Genomic DNA, 20,719 nt, shown 5'->3' with positions numbered 1-20,719 from the left:
TTTTTCAATGCAGATTTTTTTTTGGGGAGAAACCTCTCTAGTGTCAAAGAGAGGATGTGTCAGGCTGTATCACATTTACATTTTACAGTTTAGACATTTAGACACTCATACGTAGAGTAACACTTGACTAAGTATAAATTAATAAATAAATAACTCCAATAAAGATGGAATGCAAGAGCCAAAACAACAATGTCAAAACAGTAGTGAAATTCATATCAGCTATGAGTTTGTTTATACAGATTTTTGAAGAATAGGACTTGATGGTGGAAAATAATCTCTTGCCACTTTCACTTCACACCTTATCTCAAAATACCATTTTGTGGTATTTGTTTACAGACAGTACAAACATTAACAAACCATTTACAGCTTCAGAATAAGCTGGACCCTTTCAGTGCAGATAGTAATTGGTGTTTGGATGTCTGTCTTCATTAACCAATCACAAAACTCTGATTTATTCTGTCATTGACCGCACAAACTCACCAAGCCAAGGATTTACTGCGGCATTTTGGGTAATTGGGTGGTGGCTGAGCATGGTCACCACAACGATGCATCACAGACGGACAGAATGGATCAATTAAGCGTTTATAAGCAGTCTTTCTGTTTTCAAAATGGTAGATTGGATTCAACTTAACTTCCTAATGTAGAAGTCCCCCATCAGAGATCTGTAGCAATCACTGTTCAAAATAAACCCACAGAATTGCAAGGATTCATTCTCATTTTTTAGTCTACCAAGGACACACAGTGTCATAAACGCGAAGCACCCTACACAGTTCAGCAGTATTGCAGAGAGGAGGTGAGAGAATGATCCTGGTTCAGTGTGTCAAATTGCCATGCCTCCTAACGGCCACTAGGGGCAGATAGGCTAACTGTGAGTGAGTGAGCGTGGCTACGATGGAGTGCGACAGAAGCTATGAGACAAGGGGATCCAGAGGCACAGAATCATCTTCCCATGTGTCGCCTTCTGGTGACTGATTTAGATAGGACTCTTTTCTATACTTTAATTTTTCAACGTGGGCCCCAGGTGACATAACATTACATACCTAAAAGGTCTTTCGTTGTGTGGCTAGGTAAGTAGCATAGTTATTGTTTTGCATACAAGTTGCATAGTTCATCATTTGAATAATTGGTTCAAGAGGTTAGTACTTATTGGGTGAAAGCAGTGAGAGCTAAAGGGAAAATTAAAAAGAAAGCGAGCGCTAAACGGTTCCTCATGTGTGGACCTGCTACATCCATAAGTGGTTGTTCTGTGTATAGAGGAAGGGAGGGCTGTTCAGGGGAAATAGACACCATGTGGGATTTATGTGTTTTTGTGTATCTTTTTTTTTCTTTTGTGTGTGTTTCTCATCAATGCATATTTTACCATCTAATCCATTATGTCTAGTACTGTAAAGGTGAAATTTACCTCATGGAACTGCAGGGGTTTGAACAAAATCACAAAGGTAAAACAAGTGATGAGCAGGATACATATTTTGCAATCTAAAATTGTTTTTCTGCAAGAACTTCATTTGCTGTGTGGAGATATCTCAAAGATAAGAAGAAGGTGGCAAGGACAGGTTTTGTCAGCCTCCTATACCACTCATGCTTGAGGGGTTATAATACTTATTCATAAATCTGTTCCTCTGCAGATCCAAAATATAGTCAAGGACCCTGCTGGCAGATATATTATTGTTCAGGGTACTCTCTTGTCTGAGAAGCTTAATCTGATAAACGTGTATGGACCAAATGAAGATGACCCTAAATTTTATAACAATCTGTTACTGACAGTTTCTAATCTCCCCGGACAGTACATTATGGCTGGTGACTTTAATTGCACTTTGGATCCGGTGAGAGACAGATCATCGGGCCTAGATAATACCCATATCAAATCTAGAAAAACAATACACCATTTCATTAAAGAACTGAACCTATTGGACATATGGAGACACCTTAACTCAAATGCTATAGAATACTCCTGTTATTCTAGCACATGTCAGACTCATTCTCGCATTGACTACTTTTTAGTTTCAGCATTACTTGTCTCCAAAATTGAGGATTGCCATTATGGTAGTATTATAATTTCCAACCATGCAGCTGTATCGTTGATTTACACAGATGCTAAGCTAGTGAATGACCCCCCTAAATGACGCTTTCAACCAAGATGGCTTCTGGACCCCAGTTTCATAAAATTTTTGGGCCAACAAATTGATCTTTATTTTGAAGTTAATACTTCCCAGACATCTGCTAGTACAAGATGGGAGGCATTCAAGGCCTATATTAGGGGTCAGATCATTAGTTTTACTAGCTCAAAGACTAAGGGCCCTATTTAAATGATCCATGGCGCATGGTCTAAAGCGCATGGCGCAAGTGCATTTAGGGCGTGTCCAAATCCAAATTGCTAGTTGGCACTGCGTAATGGTGAAAGCATATGGCAATTTGGCAACAAAATACATGTCAGAAATGAAGTAAAGTGCAAATTTTCATAGTAGATGATCCTATTTTTCTATTTTGCATGGTAACGTTGTGTGTGTGTGTTTGAGAGAGAGAGAGAGAGAGACGCATCTTACTATCTGAATAATACGCCCTTTAAATAGCAGGAAAATACTTTAGACCAGGTTTTTGTTGGTCAATGGCGCAGTCGCTTTCCGCTGCCTCAAGATAGCAATGCGCCAACAACGCGCCTGACCACACCTCATTTTAAGACCAACTCGCCCATGGGCGCAAAGATGGGTGCAAGTACATTTGCTATTTAAACAACATGGGCGCTGGGCGTGAAAATGACAACTGCGTCGGTCGGAAACTAGCAATGACACTTGCGCTGCGCTTTGTGCCGCTTTGCGCCGGGTGTAAGATAGGGCCCTAAGAGTGCACAGTGTGAAATGAAGACACTAGACCTTAAGATAAAAAAACTTGAAGGAGATCTCTATCAGAACAGGCCCAGCTCTGTAAATGCACATGCAGAATGACTTGTACTTCGATCACAGTATAATGAATTGTCAGCTACCAAAGCTGCCGCTAATATAGTGAGACTTAAACAGTCTTATTATGACCAGGGGGAGAAACCTGGGAAACTTTTAGCATGGTGCATCAAGCAACAACAGACAGAAAGGGCTATCAATTTCACTGAAGTTCCAAATGGTAATACCATAGTAGATCCTACAGAGATTAATGAAACCTTCATGGGATTTTATGAAAGATTGTATGGCTCCCGTATGTGTATATGTATGGCTCGAATGCCCCCCCGATTTGGACATGCAGACACAATTCCTAAATAGTCTTAATATTCCCTGCATCTCAGAGGAAGAAAGTAGGGCACTAAATGGGGAATTGACAAAGCTTGAAATCATTGAGGCAATTGGATGCATGCAGGCTGGAAAAGTGGCGGGGCCAGATGGCATTCCTATAGATATTTATAAAATTTTTTATTCTAAACTACTTTCGCCTGTCTTTCCAGGATGGCCTTCTACCCACATCTATGAGAGGTGCACTAATTGCATTACTTCCAAAACCAGGAAAGCCTGGAATGTGAAAACATGCGCCCAATCAGCCTTTTAAATTCAGACACAAAGATACTTTGTAAAGTTCTGGCAAGGCGATTGGAGCGCCTGCTCCCTCGGATGGTGGGAGAGGACCAAAATGGGTTTATCCTACGCAGACAGGGTTTTCATAATGTGAGGCGAGTACTCAATATCCTACACAGCCAGAGGGGGGGGTGATGGACACTGCTCTTCTGTCACTGGATGCAGAGAAGGCCTTTGATAGGGTGGAGTGGCCCTATCTGTTTGAGGTTCTCGCCCGCTTTGGCTGTGGGGATACATTTTGTAAGTGGGTCAGATTACTCTATACCAGGCCCACAGCTGAAGTCCTGACCAATAGTGTGGTGTCTAAGCCCTTTGACATCTCCAGAGGTTGTCGACAGGGGTGTCCTCTATCACCACTTCTATTTGTTTTAGCAATCGAGCCATTTGTTATAGCTGTACGGATGCATAGTAATATTTTTGGAATCCAAGGTCAGTTGGACCATAGAATAGCTCTTTTTGCTGATGATGTCATTTTGTTCTTGAAAAACCTAAACAGCTCTATACCTGCACTAGATCTTATTGAAACATTTGGAAAGATCTCTGGATATAAAATCAACCATTCAAAATCATCTATAATGTTGCTGAATGAGTCAGAGAGGAAAAAACCCAACATTTGTGCCTCTGTGTTCAACCCTACTGAGAGCTTTACTTATCTAGGTATAAAAATTGTTCCTGAGGTGAATAAAATTGTCTCAACGAATTACGACCCAGTATTGGAAGCAACTACCACTTCAATAGAACGTTGGACATCTCTACCTATTTCATTGATTGGAAGGATAAACATTTTAAAGATGAACATACTCCTTAAATTTCTCTATTTATTTCAGAATATTCCTTTGCCTCCCCCCTCATCTTTGTTTACTAGAATGAAGAAATTGTTTACCAACTTTATTTGGCAAAACAAACGTCCCAGACTACGTTTATCTTTATTATATCTGCCATATGATAGAGGAGGGCTTCAATGTCCAAATCTTCAATGGTACTACTGGGCAGCTCAACTGAGATCCATCATGTTTTATTTCTCCTCTGAGAATTTAGAATCTTGCTCCATTAACCCAAGCTTACCATTACATCTATACATGTACTCAGCAGATTTCAAACACCTGAGAAAAAAGACAAATAATCCTGTTGTGCTGAATATGATTAATGTTTGGTTTGCTGTTCGTAAATATTTGGGTGTAACTACTTTCTTGACCTGTTTCAGTCCTATTTGGGGTAATGTTAATTTTAAACCGGGTAATTCTGACACAGGCTTCCGGATATGGGCTGAAAAGGGGTTAAATAAAATACAAGATATATACAAGAACAAAGTATATATGTCCTTTGAAGAGGTGTCAGCAAAATATGATATTCCAAAAAAACATTTCTTTAAATATCTTCAACTTAGAAGCTTTATATCCTCTTCTCAAAACATTCATTGCCTATGCCTGCCCTTTTCTCTTTGGAGGTAGCAATCATAGGACATTGTTATCGTAAGGGTTTGATCTCATTTTGGTATGATTTGTTTGTGTCTGGTTCTCATGAATCCTCTGAGTCTAGACTGAATGCTTGGAGGGAAGATATAGATGAGGACATATCTTTAGAAGACTGGGTTGAGGCATGTGCTGAGGCCCAGAGACAGACAGTCAACACAAGCTTGAAGCTGATACAATATAAATGGCTGATGCGTACATATATAACCCCTGTTAAATTGCACAAGTTCAATGATATAATTCCTGATACATGAATTAAATGTGATGAGAACACTGTTTCACTGTATTTGGGAATGTGTGAAACTTAAGACCTTTTGGGAGGATGTAATTCATATGATGGATCTCGTTTTATCTAAGAAACTACCTCTGGACCCTAAACTGTTTATTCTAGGTCTGTATCCTGACAATCCTCACTTGCATAGAAGAGAGTATAAATTCATAGACATGTGTATCCTACAAGCAAAATGTATTGCTCTAAATTGCTCTAAACTGGAAAAATGTTACTGGACCATGAATTGGAATGTGGCTTAAAGAAATGGCCTCAACCATGTCGATGGAAAAGATAACTTACATTGTTAGAGGTAAACTCAATGTTTTTGAGGATGTCTGGGGACCTTTTCGTTATTTTTTGAGACATGATATCAGTGTTGGTAATAATAATTCTATAATATAACATTTATTTACTGATATTATTGTTTATATGTTTGTTTCTTCTTGTGAATGTCTAACCTTTTGTGTCCTTGTCGGTGGTAAGGGGTTGTAAGTGTTTGCAGATTTATGTCATTGTTACTGTATTGTACAACTTGATGTGCAAACGGAAAATGAATAAATATATTGTTAAAAAAAAAGAGTGAGTGAGTGAGTGAGTGAGTGTGAGTGAGTGAGTGAGTGAGTGAATGAATGAATGAATATGTATGTGAGTGAGTTACTTTATGGATCCATGAAGTGCTTCGCATCTAAAAATTATACTGCCAACATATACAAACTATAGAAATGCTAGTGTATTTTGTACTGTATATTAATGGTACTGTGCTTCAGGGCTATGTACATTTAATACAGCGGAGAATATATTATTCAAGAGTGTGAGGATACATAATACGGGTAGATTCATACTTTACCGCAAAGTTATTCCCCAGAAAAGCACATTTCTTCATGTGGTGAATTCACAAGAATTTGAAAGATGTGGGAGTCGGGCAATCAAGCACTTGTCCAATCAATGGAAATGACCAAACTCCAAAAACAGTCACAGTCACAGTCACATTCATTGGATTTAGCTGTGCAAGGTAGAAGAAAGTCCATAATCAGCACACCACAAAAACGACACATCAAACTGACCAGAAAGAAGTAACAAACATATTTTCCTCAGATGAATCACTCTTTCCTGAGATATGAATTCCCTTTGAGAAAGAGAGAGAGAGAGAGAGAGGTCAGGCAGAGACAAAAGCCGCCAGTAGTTTTCCATTCACCTTCTGGCCTCTCCGGACCTGGACACACATACACACACAGACACACACATAAATGCGCACACACCCTGGGCTGGGTTTCATGCTTATAGGGCAGTGATTGTCTGCCCTAACCCATCTATCATTGACTATTACTCTCTCATTAGGCTGGTTTCCGATCTCAGAAACAGTTTATATGGCCAGCTAGCAGAGACACTTCACTTTCCTGTGTGTGTGTCTTTGTATTTCTGTATACATTTGCATCTGTGTCTGTGTATGCATCTTTATACATGTGCATTTGTGTGTGTGTGTGTGTGTGTGTGTGTGCGTGTGTGCGTGTGTGTGTGTGTGTGCACGTCATTGTGGAGATATTTCCATAGGCAGGCCTATTCTATCGTCATTACGGGTTGATTTTAAAGGAGGGGAAATATCGCCTGGGTTCTCACGCTTGGTTAACTCCCTGAGCCCAGAGTTTGGAGTGCTCTCGACTTCTCGACTCTCGATGTGTGAGTGTGTATGTGTGTGTGTGCGTGTATGTGTGTTTACATGCGCAGGTGTTTGTGTCTTCATATGCATACATTGCCTGCCAAAGGCACTGACGTATGGCTATTAAAAAGGCGCTCAATAGTTTCAGTATCAGTATCAATTCTTCCATATTAGTGTTTGTGTGTGTCTGTGTGTGCACATGTTCTGGCTGTGTGTGTGTGTGTGTGTGTATGTGGTTGGTTGTACATGTGTGCATGCATTCTTTTGCATGTGTGCATATGTGTATTCATTTGCGTGGATGTTCAAGTGTATGTGTGTGCATATGCGTATGTGTGTGTGATGTGTGTGAAGTAGAGGATGGCAAAGCAGCTGATTGGTTGTAAATAATAGAACTTAAGGATCACTGTGACGATTAAACCTCTATGGCAGCAACACACTGATCAAAGAGAGATGCAATATGACCCTGGTGTATGTGTGTGTGCTTGTGTGTGTGCGTGCACACCTATATATATCCATGAGTGTGTGTGTGGACTGTCTGAAAGTGTGTTAATGCAGCCAAAGTGTGCCAGTGTAAAACGCTCCATGTGCTGAAATCAGAGGTGTGTGTGGGTGTGTGTGCGTATGTGAGTTGGGGGGTGAATAATTGAAGTCTTTCATTTGTCTGGTAATCAGTTCGTTCTCTAGATATCCAGAGTTCATGAATGTTGAATAACCCATCACAATACAGTTGGCCTGAATTATGGAAAAACCTCCGGCGAGAATATTAACAAAGTCTAGGTGTGTGTGTGTGTGTGTGTGTGTGTTTCTGCATGCATACATTTCTGTGATTTTGTGTGTTTGTGAGACCAGAGTGCCAGGAATGTGACGGCAGTGAATCAATGGGTTTAAAGACAAAAATATAAGCAGAGAGATCTGTTTTTAGGAAGTTATATATCGCTACATTCATAACCTTACAAAGCAGAAGGAGCTACTATCACAGTCAATGAGAATTCACTACCTTGTTGCATTATAACAAGTGATTTTAGATGTTAAATGTTAGATGTTAATGTTTCTGTTTTTACCACGGCACTTTTGCCACAACATCATGGCCATCAAGAGGCAAATTTAAGTCAGTCAGGGGTGAGACACTCATTTATACCTGCACACTATCAAACTTTGTCATGGTTTACCACACTCAAGAAAATAATTTTCTATAATTCATGTTTGGTTTGCATGTATTATTCAATTTTAATTGTTTCTGAGTTTGCATCACGTTTCCTTTCTTGCTTTGGCATTCTGCGGTGCATTTCTTTTTTTGCAGCACGTTTCCGTTGTTGAATTTGCTTTGGATTTTCAAATGTATTTGAATTTGCGTCATTTCTGAAGTTGCAGCGTATTTCACTTAATACAATTGCTTTGGGCCCTTGCAGTGCGTTTGTACCCGTCGGCCACCGTATAAATGAGCTCATGCTCAGCTTGATCAACAGTCTGCAGTCCTGCAAATATTCACCATTGAGATTGGATTAAAAGAAATTAGATCACTAATCCTATCACTATTTTCCATTTCAGCTATGAATTCAGTGAAGTAAATAATATCACATCCTAAAAGTGACGATATCCTGTGTGTCTTTCCATTCCCCCAGCTTGGTTCAACAGCAGCCAGCCTGTAAACTACAACATCCTGTTGAACCCAGGAAGTGACACGGCCATAACGCGTCTAGCTGGGCAGAACCTGCACCTCAGCGTGACGGGTCTGGAGCCTTTCACCACCTATTACATCAGAGTGCAGGCCTGTCAGATTGGTGGGTATTCCATTAGATTCAATTACATTTGAAAGTTCTACTATCCTCAATGAGAAAATTATTTGTGCAGCAATCAAACCTCATCACACATATCACATCGCACAAAGTCTCATTTAGGTCACACATGTTCAGCATACTCTGTTTAGTTGAAGGACTGAATGAGTTCAGCATGGAGCTGCATTTGTACAACACTATCTGTGCTTGGCATGTAATTTCTGCAGCTATTAGTATCTTAAAACTCTCTTGAAAGGGTCTGAAAAACCACGGCAAACTTTGCCAGCAACATTTGTAAATCTGATCTTGTTCTTCCATGAAACGAAAATGTGGAAATGTGTGTGGTGTGGCACCTCCTCCCTCTTTCCTGCTTTCAGACGGGTGTGGAGTAGGGGAGGGTGTGTATGCTCGGACTTTTGAGGCCCCCCCAGAAGGTCTGCCCCCCCCCACAGTGAAGGCAGCTGGAGCCAAGGTCCTGGAGATCCAGTGGTCCCCCCCCCATAAACCCAATGGACTCATCACCTCCTACTATATATACAGGTAACATACACACACACACACAAACACAAATGAAGACAGATGTGCTACACTGAGACATACAGTATAGACACGCAGTTGCATACACATACTCAAATGCACATACATACCAAGCGGCCAAAACCACGCATGAATTTTTAAGCCAATCAGGAAGTGGCTGAAAGCTGCAGTTCCTCTAATGTCCGCTAGAGGCCGGCTCCAAAAAGACTCTAAATCCCGCCCAACTCCATTCAAGTCAGTAGGACCACAGCCCAACTTCTCACTCAAAATGTAAAGTCAATAAATTTTTTCGACACAAGATTATGGTCTCAGTAGCTAATTTTACTTCTTCTAATATGTGTCCATATGGCGATTTTCTAAATAATTGCGTCATTAACGGGATATAACGGTTATAAAATGGGGTTGTTTTCCGAGTGATTGACAGGTCGCCTGTCCAGTGATCGCGCAGGTCGCCGATCACGGACCAATAGCAGGCGGCGCTGTGGGAAACTCCTGGCTTCACTCTGACTGCTCCGGCTCCAAAAACTGTCAACATGGCGGCGCTCGTAGACCCCAACTATTGGCTTCAAAACGGCCCTTCAGAAACTTATGGGTGACGTCACACTCACTACGTCCATCTTTTTTTAAAGTCTATGATACCCATACCCATGTATTCTTATCTTCTACTCCGTCTTTCCTTTCTCTCTGTACAGTTCTATCCAGTAAACCAGAACTTCCATATATGCCAAGTGGTTTAGGTATTAAGCTGTATTTGGTATTGTTTTAGTGATAAAAAATTTGAATATTTTTAGTGGATAATAGAAGTTTAGGTGATGCATCTTCAGGCAATGGAGATAACTGTCTGCTTACTAATCTCCATGTGTGTGTGTATTTGTGTGTGTGTGTGTGTGTGTGTGTTAATGCATGCTGAAGGTCATGGCCTGCTTGTTGACCAAAGAGTGTGTGATCTGTATGCAGGGTCAGACCAGACTAAGCCCTTTAAGTCCTCAGGAAACATGCATTAGCATAGCGGTACACACACACACGCACACACACACACACACACACCTGGCATGATCAGACTCAGGCAGACAGGGACTTGGATAAAATGGGAAAATAACATCTCTCTCTCTCTCCCTCTCTCTCTCTCTCTCTCTCTCTCTCTCTCTCACACACACACACACACACACATACACACACACACACACACACACACACACACACTCAAAAAACCCTCGCACAATCACAAGCACCTGCCACAGAGATAGAGACAAAGGAGCTTACCAAGACATCAATGTGCTTGCATCAGCCGGTGACTTCTACATGATGCTTAAGACTTTGGTATCCTGCTTGTTTGATGTTATGTGTTTTATTTGTACCTTTTGTAAGGAATTTAAAAAAGTTTGATTCGCTGATCCAAGTACTCATTTCGTTGTAGGCGTCCAGTAGGAACAGAGGAGGAGCTGCTGGTTTTCATCTGGTCCAATGGGCCGCTAGAGTTCATCGACGCAAGCCACGCCCTGCGGCCTTTCAGCCAATACCAGTACAGGGTTCGCGCCCACAACTCCAAAGGCTCAGTTCTCAGCCAATGGGCTTCAGCCCTCACCCTGGAGGCAGGGCCAGAAGATATGGCCCCTCCCATTGTCACACCCACCAGTGAGTTTACCAAGGCACATGTACATTGCTAAAGTTAAGATGGATTATACATGGATTGTACCATTGTTACAGTTAGCTTACAATACATGTGCCAATACATAGTAAATACAGCTAAAAGTTAGATAAATGCTGTATTTTTTTCCAGAAAAAAATTCCATTTTTAGTTTTGAGAATGAACCATCTTTTTCCCAGGGAGGCTTGGGAGGCCCACTGAACTGAAACTTTAACACTAGGACTGTTTTAGTTGCCTACCTGAAGAATCCCTTATAAAGTGGTTTGCATTCTAATCTGAAAATAAAATAAAATATTACTTTCACTGCAACAACAGTGGGTAACTAGTCTTGTTTGTCTTTACATATACATATACACCTGTGTGTATGTGTGTGTGTGTGTGTGTGTGTGTGTGTGTGCGCACGCTTTGACAGGTGCATACTCAGTCCATCTGAAGTGGAGTGAACCGCACCACCCCAACGGCCTCATTTCCCATTACAGACTGGTTTACAAGAAACACCAACAGGACCCAACGCTCAACTCATCTACTGTTACTGCTCTCACTGTAGAGGTAACTGCACACACACACACACACACACACACACACACACAGTTAATACTGGATGGCTGGAAAGATATACACATACATCATGCACACACACATGCATTTGTCTCCTCTCTCCTCCTTGATCACATGTTGTTTAATGCTGCCATCCATTATATGTATTGGTAAGATTGCTCACATGTATGAAAACTTATACACATGCGTCGAAACACATGCAAACACACATCTAAGAAGTATACGTGTAAAATTAAGAAAAAATTTTAAATATATGTACAATATATAGAATATGTGCGTGTGTGTGTGTGTGTGTGTGTGTATGTATGTGTGTATTGTCATTGCCGATGCATGTGAAGAATGTTGGACTCTGCCTGTGGTGCTGGTGCCATCTGTTTGCCAGTGAGGGGCCTGAAGGCACATGCACATACACACACACACACATACAAACACACATACACACACACACACACACAAACTGCCCATAGCCCACTCTCCTCCAGGGCCCTTCCCACAATTCCCTGCCACTGTTTCATGCCTAACGTTCCAACACAGGGAATAACTCTAAGCAAGCCCCCACACATGAATATAACCACACACACACACACACACACACACACACACACACATACATAGACATGGACATGCACACATATCCACATAAATGAATGAAAACACACACATGCACACGTACTCAAACATAGACTAACATAACACACAAACTAACAGACACATTCACTCACACACATACACACTCTTATACACACGCACATACACACGCGCACCTACCGTTAACAGCTGTCATCTAGTCTAAATATGAGTTGGCAGCTCAGTAAGCAAGCTAAGTTCACCCAACGCCGCAACGGGACACTCGCCAACACTAGCTAGCATCCTCTCTGCACGCCACCACTCACCTGTCTGTGTGTATGTGTGCGTGTGTGTGTGTGTGTGTGTGTGTGTGTGTGTATATGAAAAGTTCAAACTGAGTCTCATATACAAGTTCCACCTAGTCCAAACAAATTTGTGTTTGTTTGTGTTTATAGTTTACAAAATGAGATTAAAACAGGAGAGAAAGAGAGAGTAACAGTCAAACAGCAAGGAGAAAGAAAGAAAGAAAGAAAGAAAGAAAGAAAGGACAAGAAAAATAGAAAATAGAGTCAGACAGATGGACATGAGGAAGGAATTAAGAGAGAGAAATGGATAGGGCAAGAAGGAAAGAGAGAAGGAGGGAAGGAAAGAGAACGATAGATATAGGCAGAAGAAAGAACAATAGACAGTGTTAAAGCTGCAATAAGCCAAATTTTCTGACCACTAGAGGGCGACGGAAACCGCAACACATTTAGAAATAACACACAGCAAAGCTACTGGACTACGGAGGCCTACGAAGGACAAACGGAAGGCTAGATGCTAATAGCTAAGCTAAACCTACGGAGAAGTGTCACCGGTTACCAGTCTCGCGTTGCCAGAACTTTCTCCCACTGAAGGTTACGTGTCCCACAATGACAAGTGAAGAGGGTGACAAGTTTACTCGCTCGCTTATTGATTCTGCCATTAGGAGAATTTTTTTCAGGACTGGGAGTGGGTGAGAGACACTTTTAAACAGTGAGGGAGATGCCAAGCTAGTTTTAAAAAAATTGAAAAGCTACTGGACAGGGAACAGCTTCGTTCTGGAGCAGAATTTGACAACAAGCTTCAGAAAAGAAGTGAAAACAGAAACACAGCTGGCCCGCGTGTGTGGATATTGGTTTATATCATTATGTCTCAATTAAATCTCCACATAGCACATGTTAGTTTCAGGAGTGGTGATATTGCAGGTTTCAGGGAGAAGGAAATAGGGAAAGAGAGACATAATGAGTGAGACCAAAAACAAGAGAAGAGAGAGAGAGAGAGAGAGAGAGAGAGGGTGAGAAGAAAAAAACGAGTGAAGGAACGAGAGGGGAGACAGAGTGATAGATGGGGGAAGGAGGGAAGACAGCGAGAGAGGGAAAAGAGAGAGGCAGAAGTGTAGATCTATATTCTGTCCATACATGTGGCCGCTCTCTTCTCCCTCGGTGACCTTTGGCTTGTCACTCATAATTAATACAAGATGTAAATGGAGACCTTTCACCTTCTCATTGATATGGAACGCTCTGTGTGTGTGTGTGTGTGTGTGTGTGTGTGAGGCTCATTGACATGGCATAGACTTATTTTGGTGGCAGTCATTTGTCATGCGGTTGCCTCACCACATGCGCTCCATTGTTTAGAAATACACAATGAAAGAATGAGAGAAGCAAAGTGACTGAGTAAAGCTGAAGAAAGCAGGATTTCTGCTGGCAGTAATGTTTTAACAAAGCACAACTGGACTGGTTTTTGACATGTTGGACAGATGTTTAACACTACAACGGCCAATGGATCTTGGGGGTCTAAGAGACAGCCAACAAGCCGTCAACTGAAAGGAGTAAATATAATTCAGGAGTCCAAGAAAAGTCATGGAGGGAAGTTTTGAAAGCTGTGATATTTCTAAATTCTAAAATTCAACACAGCTATCAGTTGACCATAGCCTGGCCTTGATAATGTTAATGTGGATAGCTGGGTATAACTACAGTGTGTAGAGCTGAAGATCCCAAGCTGATCATGCTTTCCATGCATTGTGACTTTACCATCTCAAAGAAATCTGTCAAATCTCAACACCAAATACCGTCAAACTGCCTTTGAGCAAGGGAAAAAATAGCAGAGTTGAACAGAGTGTGTGATTAGAGATGTCCACTTGATAATCATAATGACATACTCTTACACTAGTCAAATATCATTAGGGATAGTTGCAGCAGATCCAGTGTAATGGCAAATTTAGGATTGTTAGGTTTTAAATAGAGACCAGCATCCTCAGAAATGTTATACATATCTATTATGTAAATACACATATATAGAAAAATACACATATAAAAGTGTGTCTTATTCCATTAACACAAAATCATTGTGACTTTCTGTCTGGATTTTCAAAATATGTGCGCACTCATGTTCCAAATTTTGGTTTATGGGAGGTGGGATCCTTCTCATGATTATGATCCAGGAGCAGTATCTGGCAGCTGTTGCAACACCCCGTAGCTGTCAGTGTCAGTATTTGGCAGCTAGAGTAACATAACTGTAGTTGTCTAAGGTAAGGTGTCAATATTTGGCAGCTAGTGTAACAGTAGTTGTATGGTGCCAATATCAGGCACTCTGATGTACATTGATTCCACTGTAGACAACTGTTGAGCCTGTCTGTTCCTCTCCTCTCCTCTCCTCTCCTCTAATTTCATTAACTTTAATTTTACTGTCATCTCTTCTCCTCCTTTTCCTTTCCTCTCATCGCCCTCTTGTCTCTCTTTCTTTTCCTCCTCTCCTCTTTCCTCCTCTTTTCTCCCCTCCCATCTGATGTCTGCTCTCCCCTTGTCTCCCTTCTCTTTCATTGTTTCATATCATGTTCCATATTCTGTAGTCACATCCTGTTATTGTATCTCTTCTATCCTCCTTTCTTTTTCTCCCCTCCTCTCCTTCTCTCTGCATTCTGTCTTTCTCTATTTTCCTGGTTTATCATTGCTTCTTCATTATTACTTACTGAACTTATTCTTTTTCTCTCATGTTCACTGTGTCTCTCCTGTTTTCCTTTGCTCAAAATTTCTTAGTTTATGGATTTATTATTTTGTATGTGTGTGTGTGACTCTGTGTGTGTGTGTGTGTGTGACTCTGTGTGTGTGTGTGTGTGTGTGTGTGTGTGTGTGTGTGTGTGTGTGTGTGTGTGTATTGATCTCAGGCTGGGCTGGGAGCCCTGCTCCGTGCCAGCTTGGCTGATTAATGGGGTCGTCATGGCGATCGGACGGAATGAGGGTACGAAGCGCAGGCGGTCCGCCCCACTAGACCCCCACGCACCGCCTGGCACAGACACACACACACACACACACACACACACACACATACATTTACTCTCCATGCCTTACACCCTCCTGACAGACATGTTAGTCACTCACACAATCTTGTCAGGTTGCCTTTCTTCAGTGTAGTTCTCTTACCCCTCTTTTGCCCCAACTTTCTCTTTTTGATTTCATTTCTTTCCCCACTGTTTTGCTGTCCATCGACCCCTCCCCATTGCCCTCACTTCCTCTTTTCTCACATACAGTACATATTTTCCTTCTCCCCTCCTTCCACTCTGCCTCTTCCTCTCTGGTTGGGGCGAGTGAACTCTCAGCCTAGAATGAACTTAAGGATTTTGGGCACATGCCTGGCAAGGTTATTTGGCTGCCATCTCCATACCATCTCCATTAGACCCCATTCAAATTCTGGCCAGTGAGGATCATTTTGCTCCCACCCCGGCTGAGAAACTCTTGCCAAGGGCTTTAGTGGGCAAGTCAAAATTCAACCTCTGCTTCCCACTCTTGCCCCTCTCCTCCTGCCTCCGCCACAGTCCTCCCCCTCTCTTCCATCTCTCACCCGTTTCCTTCCTCTTCTCCTTTCTCCCCCTCTGCTCTCATCCTTCACCACCCCCCAGCCCTTCCACCTTCCCCTGCCTGCTCTCATTTTCTCCCTCTCCTTCAATCCCTCCTGCCCTCCCTTCTGTGATCCCCTCCCCGTTCTCCTCTCCTCTCCTCCTCCTCCCCTCTTATATCTTCGTTTCCCCGGTTCCTTCTCCTCCCTCTGCCCCCTTGCCTCACCTCTTTTACCACTTTCTTTCACCTCACCTCCCTTCCACTCTTTTCTTTTCCCTTTTTCTCCACTTTCCTTCCTCCATCCCTCTCTTGTCTCCTCCCTACCTCCCTTCTCTCCTCTTTCCCCTCTTCCACTCACCCCTCTTTCCCTTCTTCTATTCACCCCGTCTCTCCTCCCTTCCATCTTTCGCTTCCTCTCCTCCTCTCCCTCCACCCACTTTTTCCCCCTCCTCTCCCTGCTCGCCTCCCTTTTTTTCCCTGCTTCCTCCCTCCCTCTCGCCTCCTTTACTCTATCTCGCCTCTCCTCCCTCCCTTGGCTCTTCCAGATGTTACGCTGTGGCCCCTGGGAACCCTGGTGAAGGGAGACCATGTGCATACATATATACGTGTGTGTGTGTGTGTTTGTGTGTTACTGTATGTGCTTGCATATGTCTGAATATGCTTGCGTGTGTGTCTGTGTGCATGCGTATGTGTTAGTTATGTGCAACAATTTGTGTCTCTGTGCGTGTGTGTTTGTGTGTGTGTGGGTGTGTGTGTGTGTGTGTTTGTGTGTGTGTGTGGGTGTGTGTGCTGTATTAATACATCCCATTGATCAGAGCAGGACCCCTGACAGTCATCATCCCCGAGAACCATCTGGCCGACGCCTGACGCTCCCTCACCCAAACACAAGCTGACACCCTATTAATCTGCTACCGCCATGCGTACGTACGTGTGTGCGTGTGTGTGTGTGTGTGTGCGTGTGTCAATGAATGAGTGAGTAAGAGTGTGTGTGTGAGAGAGAGATAGCGCGTAGTGTGTGTGTATGAGAGAGGTTATGCGTAGAGTATGTGCATGTGTTAACATTTTTGTTATGCGCATGTTTCTGTGTATGTGTGTGGGTGTGTGTGAATGTGTGTTGGTGTGTATGTGTTCCTACACGTGCACACACATACGTGCACACGCGCCGCTCTGCCATCCGCCAACAACAGCCGGCGCTGAAGGGAGCTGAAGGGTGCTTGGAAATTAAGGTTATTACACAAATTGAGCCATATGGTCTAAATATTTCAGAGCTGAAATTTACTAGGCAATAAAAATGGCCCCTACCTCGGTAATGGTGTAAATTACAGCTTAACCACCAGCGCTAATGATGTCCTTCTGTACGCCCCGTAACCAACCGTACATGAAGGACACATTGTTTAAAAAATACCCCAGGAAAAGAGAGAGAGAGAGAGAGAGAGAGAGATGGAGGGAGAGAAACAGAGGAATGGATGGGGAGAGAAGGGTGGAGTGAACAGGAGTGGGAAGGAGGCGAAGTGGTGGTGGGGGGGGGGGGTGACAAATAGAAAGGAAAGAGAGAGGGATGGAGATCGAGAGAGAGAGGGATGAAGATAGGGAGTGAGGAGAGAGAGAGAGAGCTAGCAGCATGTTTACAATCTGTTAGTTTACCATTAAGAGCCCGTCAGAGAGCGCGGGACAGCGAGGGCCAGCCGGCGAACCATGTCTCAAAGCCGACATGAGGTTTCAGAATGTGTGTGTGTGTGTATAGGCCTGCGCGGGCGGAATGTGTGTGTTTAGACATGCACAGTTGGAGAGCATGTACGTGTGTACGGACATGCATTTTCAGAATATGTGGTGCGTGTGCATGGACATCAATGGTCTGCGTATGTGTTGAGTGATTAGATGGGCACAGTCGTAAGGCCCGGTGTGTAGAGACATGCATGGTCTGAATGCATAGTATGAGTTCAGACGGACAGTTTCAGAATGCAAATGTGTGTGTCATATGTCGGCACATGTGTGTTCAGACTGGCACAGGTTGGAAGGCATGGGTGTGCATGGGTGTGCACAGTAACGGCCCTGCTCCACTACAGCCATCGGGCGTCAGGCATTGCCATCAGCCGTCAGCCAACGATTCCTTTACCAATGATTCCTTTACCAGCAGTGAAAGATGCAGGGAGAACGTCATGTTGGCGCAACGCTGATGGCAACGCGACGCAGCGCTGGTAGTGGAGCTCTAACGTAAGAATGCAGTTATGAAATCGAACAAAATAAATATGTCAGAATTCATGGTCCTCAAACAGAACGTGTAGTGTGCGTGCAGATGTATAAAGTTGGAAAACAGGGTCGAAATGAGGAAGTACTCCCAGGTCATTAGGAAAGGCGAGAGGAGGAGAAAGAGAGAAGGAGCCAGGTTACTCACCATGGCCTTATCACATCTTAGTTACAGCAGAATACATGTTGGTTAGAGAGCCTGTCTAGAAGTTAAAGCAGTTCAGTTTCTTTGCTGTCTCTATAAAGTGTATCAAAGCATGACACAACATCACCCAAAATACTGTCATCTAAGGTGCAGGGATTTGCATCACACATTGACCATGTGAAGTGGCTTCAACTGTAACCGCAAGTTGTCTGATTTAGACTGTTTTCAGACCTTCTCTTGCAAACCAAGTTCCCCCCAAAGTGGAACCATGCACCAAGAGAAATATGATGATATAGTAATAATACGTTTTGTTTAGAAAGGTAGAAATGACAGTCATAGTGGTAGAAATCTGTATTATTCCTCCAGGGGATATCGATCCTCCAGGATGTACAATCATAAAATATATATATGATAGAAAACATACACTACTACATAACTTGTTGTATTGATATTTTGGACTTCAAACTGGACTTACATGCTTTAGTCAAGGTTAAATGTGTAAATTAAACAACATATACTGTAGTACACAGTGGCATGGACACATGATTGGGCAACAGCTTTACTCCACTTGTTGCCTTTATCCCTCTCTGATTCTCTCTATTGCTCTATTTTCCTCTTTGCATCTCTTAACCACAGAAGAGAGGGAGCAAGGGATAGAGAGAGAGTAGCCAGAGAAATGGGAACGAGAAGGCTTTGCCCTTGTGCTTGGTGACACCCTTTAACAGATGAGGGAAACAAAGGAGTGGAAAGAAGAGGTAGACATGCAGAGAAGAGTGGATAGAGGGTGAGGAGAGAGGGATGAAGAGGTTGAGAGGAGAGGAGGGGATGGGTGAAGAGAGGAAGGAAGGATGAGAGGAGAGGATAAGGAGAGGGGGACGTAGAGTTCGTTAGGCCCTCGGCCTATCAGACCCCTTAGTTACAGGTCTCCAACTCTGATTGGAGGGCTCTCAGCATTCTGCATAAACAGCCAAATAATCAGGCTGCAACACTCCCTCTTCTCCTCACTGCAATCTTTCACATGCTCTCTGTCACTCCGTCTCCTCATCCTTACCACAACTCCTCCCTCTCTCGCTCCCTCTTGCTCATTCCTCTCTCCATCTCTACATTTCCATCTTGGTTTTCTCTAGCTCTCTCTCAAATTACAGTTTTTACGTTATTCTCTCTCTCTCCATCTCTGGCTCCCCGCCGCTTTTCTCCCTGTCTGTTTCCCTCTCCTCTCAAGTGATAGTTTTTAGGTTATTCTCTCTCTCTCCCTCTCCCTCTCTCTCCCTCTCACTCTCTCTCTCTCTCTCCCTCTCTCTCTCTCTCTCTCACTCACTCTCTTTCTCTCAGTAATGACAGGTTGTGTGTTATTGTGTGTCTGTCTCTGAAGAGGCCACATCATCTAGTCTAGTGCTCTCCACTCGTCTTAATGGGTGTTTAGTACAGCAACCATGACATGATGGACCTCACTCTAGAGGAATTCTGAGTGTGTGTGTGTGTGTGTGTGTGTGTGTGTGTGTGTGTGTGTGTGTGTGTGTGTGTGTGTGTGTGTGTGTGTGTATGTGTGTGTGAGAGGAAGAGAGAGTTTAGTATACCCGTGATGGCTGAGTCGATTCCACTCTGGAGGAATGCATGTGCAGTGGTTGTTGCGGTGGTGGTGATGGGGGGGTTTCTCACAAGTGATTGCAATTTTACTGTCTTTACCTCAAAAATGATACGGGTTGCTTTCCAGTTTAATAAAGAGTTGTTGTGTTGAGCACTGAGCATTGGTATACAAGTATTAGGCAGATAAAATACAGGTTAGGTAGATGAATTACCACTAAACTGGAATGCAGTTTGTATGACTAAACCAAAAGCTGCAGACAATGCACCTTAACTCTGATTTAATTTCAGTATATCACGGCCTGTCGTAGATTCTTGATTAATTACTTGTCCTTACCTACAGTGACAGCAGTGTGTCCAGTGGAAACCAGTGGTGAACAGGGGCAGTATGCCAGTCTTTGTACTGCACTCATGTTAACTCTCGAGTGTTGCTTGTAACTAAATAACTAAAAAGTGTCAAGTTACTCTTTACAAACACCATTACAAACACATGCGAGCAAATTTGAAGCAAATTGTAGAATTATAGCTTTAACTTTAGTTTTCAAAGCTCCTTTCTGCTGCACTGACAGTACTCAAACCAAATGTGGAGAGAAGTCTGACTCATCAAGGTCAATGAAAGTCATAGATTGCTTAATGCACCTTTAAGAAAAAGACTGATGACTAAATTGTTAGCGCAATTTCATTGCTCCCTAGTGTGTTAAGACATCTATCTAATAAAGAACTACAGTCAGCAACTAAGGCATTGGGGCTTGTTGGTTGGTTTACCACTGACACATCTTCAGTGTGATATACGTAGATTCCAAATCAACAGACTGATTTGAAGCAAAAGACTGTCAACTTTTGATTA

General features: G+C 42.8%; 1 protein-coding gene across 1 annotated transcript in view; it reads left to right on the top strand.

The window, feature by feature from the left end:
• The window catches only part of ush2a (Usher syndrome 2A (autosomal recessive, mild)), a 242,629-nt gene that overhangs the window by 196,963 nt on the left and 24,947 nt on the right, over positions 1-20,719 (top strand). Inside the window, exons 71-74 of the mRNA XM_071921972.2 lie at positions 8,580-8,738; positions 9,110-9,272; positions 10,687-10,904; positions 11,330-11,466. Coding sequence (XP_071778073.2) covers positions 8,580-8,738; positions 9,110-9,272; positions 10,687-10,904; positions 11,330-11,466 — 677 coding nt within the window. The remainder of the gene's footprint in view (positions 1-8,579; positions 8,739-9,109; positions 9,273-10,686; positions 10,905-11,329; positions 11,467-20,719) is intronic.

This window comes from Centroberyx gerrardi, chromosome 1 (assembly GCF_048128805.1).
Source record: "Centroberyx gerrardi isolate f3 chromosome 1, fCenGer3.hap1.cur.20231027, whole genome shotgun sequence".
NCBI lineage: Eukaryota > Metazoa > Chordata > Actinopteri > Beryciformes > Berycidae > Centroberyx > Centroberyx gerrardi.
The sequence above is the reverse complement of the archived record's forward strand: the minus strand, read 5'-3'. Positions and strand labels throughout refer to the sequence as shown.